This window comes from Pararge aegeria, chromosome 21, assembly GCF_905163445.1.
Source record: "Pararge aegeria chromosome 21, ilParAegt1.1, whole genome shotgun sequence".
NCBI classification, from domain to species: Eukaryota; Metazoa; Arthropoda; class Insecta; order Lepidoptera; family Nymphalidae; genus Pararge; species Pararge aegeria.
The window spans coordinates 6,428,269-6,438,636 of record NC_053200.1 but is presented as its reverse complement, the minus strand read 5'-3'; the positions used below and the strand labels follow the sequence as shown (position 1 = coordinate 6,438,636).

The 10,368-nt window shown below is 33.5% G+C and overlaps 1 protein-coding gene across 1 annotated transcript in view; it reads left to right on the top strand.

Moving 5' to 3' along the window:
- The first annotated feature begins 536 nt into the window (after positions 1-536).
- LOC120633173 (cAMP-dependent protein kinase type II regulatory subunit) overlaps positions 537-10,368 on the top strand; it is a 33,204-nt gene continuing 23,372 nt past the window's right edge. Inside the window, exons 1-3 of the mRNA XM_039903304.1 lie at positions 537-1,058; positions 4,873-5,063; positions 8,141-8,278. Of these exons, the coding sequence (XP_039759238.1) occupies positions 845-1,058; positions 4,873-5,063; positions 8,141-8,278 (543 nt within the window). The 5' untranslated portion in view covers positions 537-844. The remainder of the gene's footprint in view (positions 1,059-4,872; positions 5,064-8,140; positions 8,279-10,368) is intronic.

Genomic DNA, 10,368 nt, shown 5'->3' with positions numbered 1-10,368 from the left:
CTCTGCGGAAAATTGATTTCGAAATTGTTATTTTATTTTTCGTTGTAGTCTTTATTCAAAACTCCCATAAGATTTGCCTGAAATACATTATAGATAAAGCATGATTTGAATTATTTTTAGCTACCGTCACCACAGTTTCCCTTATATCGTCCTTTAAATTACAATGCAACGTTATTGTGTTTTTTTAAACATGTTTTATGAAGTAAATGGAAATTTATAAACGGTAACTGAAATCCCAGTGAAGTCCTTACAAAAAACCACCTAAGTGGGCTGGTGGGGGGGCTCCAGTAGCCAGTACTGCCAATCTGTTTTCGTCTGCGCATCAAGTTATGATGAAATGGACAGTATTCGGCCGGTCATTGTGTTTGTATTCTCTTTAATCTGGATCTACCTCAAATAAGGATATCTGCGCAGGCCATGCACATTTTCCTCTACAAAATGGTTAATCTATGGTCGATTGCATAATTTTCTTTATGGCAATGAAATTTAAACTAGGCGAGTGATTAGAGAAGTAGGGCAATCCAGATTTCGCCATTTTTACTTTTCAGTGAAAGGAGATTTAACAATTGTCAGGCTGGAGGACGAAGAATATTTTGAGAAAAGTGTGTCATTAAATTAAATTATTCGTAGTCAGGACTATATCTTGAGAAAATCATAGTATAATAGTGTGGTTTTGTTTATTACTAACGTTTGTATGTAGTGCTACTTCCCCGTCGTTATATTGCTCGTTGGTGTGTCGCTTAGCTAAATTCAATGGCTATGATATCGAAGTTTTAATCTGGCGAGTCGCTTTGACGTTCTCCGTGGGGCAAAGTAACGAGAAAGCGAAGCGACGCGGTCAGACATGAGCAGACCTCAAGGCGGACGGATCCAAGTCCCCGATGACCTCAGGGAGATCCTGTTGGAGTTCACCATAAGTTACTTGTTGGAGCAGCCGGGTGACGTGATCAACTACGCGGTCGAATTCTTCACGAGGTTACAGAACAACAGGACAACGACTATAGTGCGGGGCCCTTCGGCGGGCACTCCCGATGAATCTATAATATCAGACGAAGAAGGTATATTTTCTCTATTTCTCTCAATAATAATCCCTCGACTCGAAACAGCAGCAAAGGTCAGTTACTAGGGCCGTCATAGCGCCGTCGTAAAGTCATTTCCATATGAATGAACAGAATATCAAATTCAACAAATCACTAAACGTTCAAGGCATGTAGCTCTTGCACAAGTTGCTTTATCTAGGTACTGGATGTGAATTTTAATAAGTCTCTTGCACTATTGATTTTCCAGACTGCCTATGCATTTAATAATTTTATTTATGTAAAGTTGAGTTTTATGGTAAGAAGTTCATGCATATGAAATTATATAAAAATATGTCATGTATTTTTCAATATATTTTCACGAAAAAGGACGTAATGAACTAATAATTAGTTGTTCTAATCATTCATCATACATATTGCTTTATAGGCGCTATTGCAATAAATAAACAATTTTGTTTGCAGTATTTGTTATTGTATTTAATGTAGATTGAAAACTTTATCAAGCACAAAAATTTAAAACTATTTTAATAAGTAGATGTAGATTGAGTTGTGCTGTACCAGATGGTAAATCTGTTCTGTTCTGTTCTGATGGGATCTTCTTCTGTTGGTCACAATAGATTGACACATGGATAATACTGGGACTTCTACTCCCAGAATAAGTATATAGTAGAATTGAAAATCTATTATTCTACCCAGCTGAGCTACTTTATTGTTATAAATTTAACATAATTTAATGTGAATTATAGATCTGAAATATTATTAAGACATATTTTTAAATTAGACTCGGGATAAGAGTTTTAAATTAATATAATTATACTTGAAGATGTACTTTTCTTTCATGACTTTAAACATAACAAAGTAGACTCTATTAATCATATATATTCTATAGTTAAAATTTTCAACAATTTTTTTTCAAATGTGCATTAAAAATATAAATAAAAACAATCAAGTAAATACATATTTTCGTTATGTATGTATGTATGTTTTCATTGTTTTTAAAACATACTTTACACTGTATATTAGCAAAAAGATTGGTTAGGTACATTATAACATAGCTAAGAGTCCTATTACCTCAAAAGATTAAATCAATTTAAATTTACTCTATTTAATTTACCATAACTCAGTTACCCCTATATTTGAGTGTTTAATAATTTCGATTGGTTAAAGAAACCTAATGGATACTAAGTCACTTAAAATCAATGATCTAATAGTATCTAAAAAAAAAATTATTCATAAAAGAATAATAGCATGCACATACTCTGAAACTTTCAACATACATATGGAAAAAACAAGAATCTGTTATTGTTCTCATATGTTGTAAATAGTAATTTTCGTTGTAATAAATGTTTCTTTAGTTTGGCTGTGCGCCATAACCATTTAGATAATGATGTGTGAGTTTTCCCAATCTTATATAATTTTTAGCTGTTACTAAGCCATTTGGCATACTGCATAGGTATGTGATAAAAAGTACTATGAAATTGTAGTTTTAAAAGCATGTGGCCACCTTATCAAGTAATACCACACTAGACATTCAATTTATTTCAGCATGTTTGAAACATTACCAATATTCCCATCTCCACAGAAGTAAAATGTTACATCCAAGAATTATGTCTATGATAATTATTATAGTGCAATTCCTGTTTGGGTTACTTTTGGATTTCAGTCCATGTATAAGATATCATTACCCTTTCAGATCCTGTTTATTTGTCTGAGTGAGTTAATTGTGTACCGCATAATAGGATAGGTCACTTATTAATATAAGCATTGATATCTGAAAAAGTATTTTTGCAAGTCAATAAGCAAGAATGTTCTAGTCAAAAGTATTCCTGATTAACATAAAACCCAGCCCTTTGTTTCTCTGAGACAAGTTGGAGACTAATGTAGTTATTGTGAGAATTATAAGTATATGTATGACTTGATGTTCAATAAATAATGCGGGCTAACGCACAGCACTAGCACCTTTAAGACAAGTTCTAGAAAAAAATATATTTAAGGAGAAGCGACTAAATATAACTAAAATACAAATATTATTTATTCAAATACCTACCTAACCTATCTAAGGCTCTTAAAACTAAAATTTTGTGATTCTAGGAACCAGTCTAATACATACATACCTGGGTATTTTTTTTTTTTACTTTCATTCTAACAATGTCTTACTTAAAATTAGGTATGTTGAAACCAGCAATGCAATTGTGTACAATATAATAAGCAAAGTCGATAGGGTTTCAATCTTAAGACTATTATTTTATTAAATATAAAAGTTAGAAAAATATTTACTAGTATGATATCTATTTTCGTGAAACACGATAATAACATTCCTTTCAAGTCTTAACTTCCCCAACCGCTCTACGTCTATCTTATTCACATGGGATTTTGAGCTCAACAGTTTTTGTTAGGAGATAAATTTACTGTGTTTACTATACTGTGATCTCATTTACTTGTTTGTGTTTAACTCTTTGAAGTTTTGAGATGTTGCTGGCTTATTTTTTCTCATGTCCGTGGCTCGGAGCCGAAACAGATGTTGGCCTTTTTTTAAATACGTTATGTAAAATTAGCAAAAGACCAAGTTCTGTTAAGCTTATAATGAATAGTTCAGGTACAGGTGCTAATGCAGCCTTGACTTTATTTGTGTAAGATATTGACAGCTTGTCACAGTGATATAAAATTGAAACTAAACATGTGGTTTTTTTTTGTATATAACACATTAGTAACTATAACTACTTGATCCGATTTTTAGCCTGTCAAAAAGCGTAAGTGCATGAGGAAAAAAATTGTTTTTATTTGCACCTTTTTGACATCACCACAATTATAAGCCGATAAAAAATAAGCGATAGAGTTTATTTGTAATAATAATAGGCTAACTTTTGTGGCCTTTTAAGAAGTCTAGAAAAAGAGAACAATAGCAAAAAAGTGGCTTAAGATAACAATTTGAAACTTTAAAAACTATCAAATACTTAAAAATACTCCAACATTTAGTAGCACTGTATAATGTTAAGTATATAAGCAATTATTATAACAGGAATATATTCAGGTGTAAGATTATTATCCATATAACCATATCATACACCTGTGTGTTTTCTGTATACTTCCACAGTTTTGAATATATAGAGGTTATAATAAAAATCTTAGTGTTTCAAATCAAAAGTGCAGAAACTGATCATAATTTATCAGTGTCACACCAATTATGCAATGCAATTTATTTATGTCTTAAACTATATATAATAATATAATGCTGCTGCTTTACAGCTTTCCAGTCAAAGATATAATAACGATTTACGAAAGAATTTCTCTGACATAATATAATGTAATGCTCACTCTTTCACGAACATTCAATGCCAAGGTTTGTTTTAACCTGCGATTCTAACTTTATAGCGCAATAAAATTAGCTTGTCTAGTTAGAAAAGTAGATAATATTATGTACTTTTTAATTATTTATGGAAGAAACAATTATTATTTTGGTGCATTGAGAAACACCCTCTAGCAAGTGCAAGCGACGAAGCTACAGGTTGCTGTGTTTAAAGGCACATACCTTATAACTTTTTACTTTGTGTGCACATGGCAATATTTACTTAAGTTGAATCCTATTCATATTGTGTTCAAACTTAAACTCTGTAACTGCTGTCATATTGAAATTGTAGCCAACTTTTAGCCCTTTTCACATACGTACGGTCGCGGCGCGGTCTCTCGCGGTTACACTAAGTCGGCGTTAATACCTTGGCATCTCTATTTATCGGTGTGAAGGCCTAAGAAACTACTAGTTAATAGTTAAGGCTCTTTCAAACTCATTAAGCTGCACTCAGTCCCCATTAGTCTGAAGCATATTTTTCTTGTCTAGAGCCGCCGGTGGCGCGCTTCAACAACCGGCGCAAGTCAGTGTTCGCGGAGACATACGACCCTGAAGAAGATGATTCGGATGAAGGCGCGCCAGCTGTATTCCCCAAATCAGATGCTCAACGGGCGAGGCTCGCCGAGGCCGTGCGAGGAATCCTGCTATTCCGCTCCCTCGATGCACAGCAAATGCAGCAGGTGAGGAGTTCTAGTATAATAATAATGCACTATGACAATACACACATGTTATGGGTACTAAGATGACCGTTTAATATGTTTATGAATAACATAAAAAATACTTATAATATACAGATAAACACTCAGGCACTGAAAAACATTAATGTTCATCACACAAACATTTTCCAGTTGTGGAAATGGAACCCACGGCCTTGGACCTAGAAAGCATTCACTCTTACCTTGGAGGTATTCAAGTTATATGTGCCAGAAAAAAACATCGTGGCTGGAAGTCACGGGCAGAAGCTACGGGCAGAAGCTACTTAATTAGTCTAATCTGAAGCAACAACATCGAATTTACCGAGGCCTCACTAAACACTGAGATCAGTTATGTACTAATGTACAAGATACAGCATCAGAAGTGGGATGCGACACCGCGTTACAGCGCATCACAGAACAGACAGTAATACTTATGTCCATAATAGTATTTCGCGTTTGATTGATAGGGAATGTTTTGTACAATATTTTAAAATACCACAACTCAAGTATGTGTCTAAATTATAAAGATCTGTATCTAACCTTTTTTCAACTTAATTTTTAGGCAAATATTTCTGAAATTATATTGTGTATTTGTATTGGTATACTGTTCCTTACAAAAGAGGCAAAATGTTGGTTAATCATCTGATAAACCGCCACTTCTTACTGCAACAATTTATACCTACAAACACCACGTAGGTATGAAACGAGTTCAACAAACTATCACTGTCTATTTTTAACATGAGGTATACTTTTATAAAGCTTCATATCCCTTTGGATTAACGCATACCTTTTTAAGTCTACAGAGCGTATTATCATGAGGTGAGATCATAGTCGAAGTAAAAAGAAAATATATACTAATAATAGATTTAAAAAACAGCCTTCAGAACATTGTAAACTGGTAAATGTATCTACGTAGGTATCATTTATGAATGCATAATGTATGCGACACGGTGAATGAAAACACCCGGTGGGGGAGCTTAGGTTACATAATCCGCCTGTACTTAATATAATACTGAAAGTGAACTACTTTTTTTTTGTATATTATGTTTAGAAGCTTACAAACAAATCCGCACTTATATTGGAATTGCGATATAATGCTACCTGTGCTGTTTATTATCTTCTCACAGATAAATCGGTGAATTCTTGATGTTTATTTAGCACAGAGATAGCTAGAAGAAGCAAGTGCAAGCTAGACATGTAACTTGTTATACCAATACACATTTCAAGAATCTCTCTTCTCTCTTCTCAAAGACCATGATTCTCAGTTCTTCAAAAAGTTAATTTTAAAAGGTTTGACTTCCCCATTGCTCGCAAATAGCTTGAAAGATATCGATAAGGTTTAGTGTACGGGTAGTTGGACAAGGGTATGCGGTATGACGTCACAGAGGAATTTGTCTGTTGGTTACATTTATACATTTAAACTGCTAAACTACAGCTAAAGGATTACATTTTAGAAAATAATGATAATCCAGAATTCCTAATTTTAAACGTAAAAATAGAAATAATACGTGTTTTATTTACAAGCAACTTTGTTTAAGTGAACAGTATGTTTTTTTGAGAAATAAATATCTTTAATCTGAAATTTGCTTGCACGCACGGGAAAAACACCCACCTATATCCAAATACACAATAGTTATTCGAGTTTTTGACGAGTTTCCAATCGTTGAAAGAAGTGTTTATTTATAGATGTTGAATGATTTCCTCATATTTCACGATTACGCTGGATTTTCCCTCAAATTTTCAGTGGCAGGCGCGAAACTTTACTGGCAAGTTTCAATATAAATTCCTATTCCTTTCATACAATGAAATTGACAACAGTTAAATAGTGGATATAAATTCAAAATTGACAATAGTGGATATAAATTCATATTCCTTTCATGCAATGAAATTGACAGCAGTTCGATTCAAAAAGTGCGTGTTGCCAGTAAATACTTACGGATCTGATACGTGGTCGCTTACTATGGGCCTCATAAGAAGGCTCAGAGTCACTCAGCGAGCTGGAGAGAGCTATGCTAGAATTTCATCACTATGTGATTAAATCAGAAGTCAGGCGATCCGTAGAAGAACTAGAGTTACCGACATAGCTCAGCTAGTCGTGAAACTGAGCTGAAGTAGCAATTAAGAAGGGCATATAGATCGGAGAACCGATGTACGCTGGGGTTCTATGGTCCAGGTAGCAGGTCCCGCACCGGTAATCACAATAGATAGCGCCCGACATTTGATTTATTAAATGTTACTATATTTGAAAGCACTCTGAGCCCACCTAACGCGAAAATCTTTTTCTAATAGCACTTGTTACTGGTATAAGCGCGTAACTTATAAAGTCGACAGCTTTCTATAGATTCGTACACATATAAATTGACACACTTGGCCTCGTAGACTAATTTAAAGGCGCTCTGCGTACTATAGAGCGAGCTATATGAGATTTGTGCATGCGACATGCGTATGTGGCGGGGATCATACATTGGTATCCTTTGGAGACTGAAGCTCTAACCACTCTTATCACTGCTTCAATGATGCAAAATGAAAGCTATTTTTTTTTCCTTTATTGATCAAAAAATATTTTAATACACAACTTAATACCCTACGCCATCCTTGGAAACCAAACAGTTTATCTAAGGGTACCGAGTATACAAATAGTACGTAAGAACAGTATTCTACAACGAAAAATATTTTTTTAACGGTAACTAGATATAATTATACCTACCACACATTATATTATATAGACTACTAGCTGTTGCCCGCGACTTCGTCTGCGTTTGATTTTGCTTTTAAAGTATTCAATATCGCTAAGCCTTAAATGAGTATAGTAGTATATATAATACCATATTATTTATTGACAAAAAATTTGCAATAAAATAAAATTGCGACTATAATTAAAGATCTAAGCTATCCTATCTCTTAAGTTGGACCAGACTGCTTACGGTGTGCCAATTTAATTTAAAATCGGTTTAGTAGTTTAGGAGTCCATCGCGGACAAACATCGTGACAGGAGATTTATATATATTAAGATTAGCCCAAATTACTTTTGATCGATTAATTGTTTTTGTTTGTCCTCATAGGTATTGGATGCGATGTTCGAGAAACGATCCGAGCCCGGCGAATATGTAATCCGGCAGGGTGACGACGGTGACAACTTTTACGTCATCGAGAATGGAGTTTTTGACGTACTCGTCACAGGGGACGATGGCGTGGAGAAGGTTAGAAACACACACATATTATTATTGCACTTACTCATAACGAGTTTAGCCGAGTGCTTTGTGGTGACGGCAGATCAGAACATAGTGTGCTTAGTACAAGATTATTAGAATCTATTAGTCGTTTTCGAGTAATACTTTAAGAAATACTTGCAACGTTAGGTTAAAATAACGTGTTAATTGAAAATTTAAAAACCCCCAACTATCAATACATTTTACATTATTCCACTTGTCAAGCTTTTTTGAAATTTGTCATAGTGTACATAGTATTCTATTAGTCAAGCCCTTTCATTTAATACCCATATTGAGGGAGTTGTGAAAAAATATGTAATCGGCCATTTTGTGCAGATTCCTATTAAACATAGCACACTCGTGACTAATTAACCATTGTAACAAAAAAACAACATCAAAATTCGTTCATTCGTTGGGATATACGGTGCCACACACACACACACATTTTTTTGATATGCGAAAACAACGCCTCTATTGCGAGCGATCATTTCCTATACTAGGCCTACAGTTGTCACATTCTGTTCTCGCGGAATATGGAGAACGGAGAACGGGCAGAGGCGTCCTCTGCTCTACTACTACCATCTTCTGCGACCCCCCAACCGTCTACCCAGCGTGGTGATTTTGGGCAAAGCGTCTCTTTAGAAGAGGCCTTTATTCCAACATTGGACTGATATAGGTGTTTGATAATATAAATAGTAAACACTTTGTTGCGTACCACTATGATGTAAGATAACAGAATACAAAACCTAAAATATACCTAGGCACAAAAAGGCAAAAAGATTGCCATCAATAAGTACGTAAGTTTAATGTATGCGGTTGTAATCATAAGCCTGCATATCGAATCTGTAGCCTTAGTACAAGATTTACTCACAATAGAGCGGTTGTTGCAGAGTATTAAACTCTGTATCGGCAAGGTAACATTGACCTAATTACACGCGTTTTATAGTTGCAAATCCTGTACTTCTGATTTTTGTTTTACAAACGTTCTATCAAAAGCCCGAGCTAGAGCTATCATATTTATTTTATTTATTTAAACCACTTTATTGCATAATAAAGGAAACACACACAGGAACACTTGCATTATCATAAATTATATGCAAAAGGCGGCCTTATCACTAAAAGTGATCTCTTCCAGGCTACCTTAACTAATGAAATAAGGCAATGAGAGACGGGAAATCGCAATTCTATATAAAAAATATATATTTATTTAATTATTTATGTATATCATATACATAAATAATTAAATAAAATAATAAATGTAACAATATAATATATATAAATATTTATATAAATATAATAATATATCATAGTATATTTATCACTATTATATATATATGTTAATATTAATTACTTTATTACGTAATTTATTTTCAATATGCGTATGTAATTTATTTTCAAATTATTATATATATTATATTATATATTTCGTTTTAGTATGGAGAATTTCAGTTCAATCAAATAAAACTAAAGCCCAAAAAAATAGTTCATCAATAATTATATTGTACCATTATTTGACCTTTTACACACATTATAAAATCATCTTACTCACATCTTGGGGTTGGCTGGGTTACTTCATATATTCATGTTTGTAATCACAAGTCCTGGTACATAAATTATAAATAAATCAAGAATTTTAGGCAAGTTTAAGCTTTGCACGATGATAATAAGATCCTTTTTACTCCGATGTATCGGTAACATCAAGTCGTGTACTAAGGCTACTATAGTCGTAAAAATGTAATAGGCCCGTTTTGACATTTGTGACCATAGAATGTAACTTGGAACGAAACTGAAAGAAATAATAAAATAAAAATCAATTACATACAGTGTTTTAAAAAATACGTAATTTTGGGACGTTAAATAATATGAAAGAATATATCGCGAGTATTCTTTTTGCGCTTACTTCATAGTAGCATGCAATTTATAATTGTTGCGAAACGTAACGAAAACAGTTACGTTCTCAGTCTTTTTTTTTTTTTATACTAGAGCTGTAACCATTTTTTTACTGAATATCGAAATTAAATATTGTGTAGTTATCTTTACTGAGCTTGGTTCTCAAAATGGGTTCTAAATAATGAGTCTGA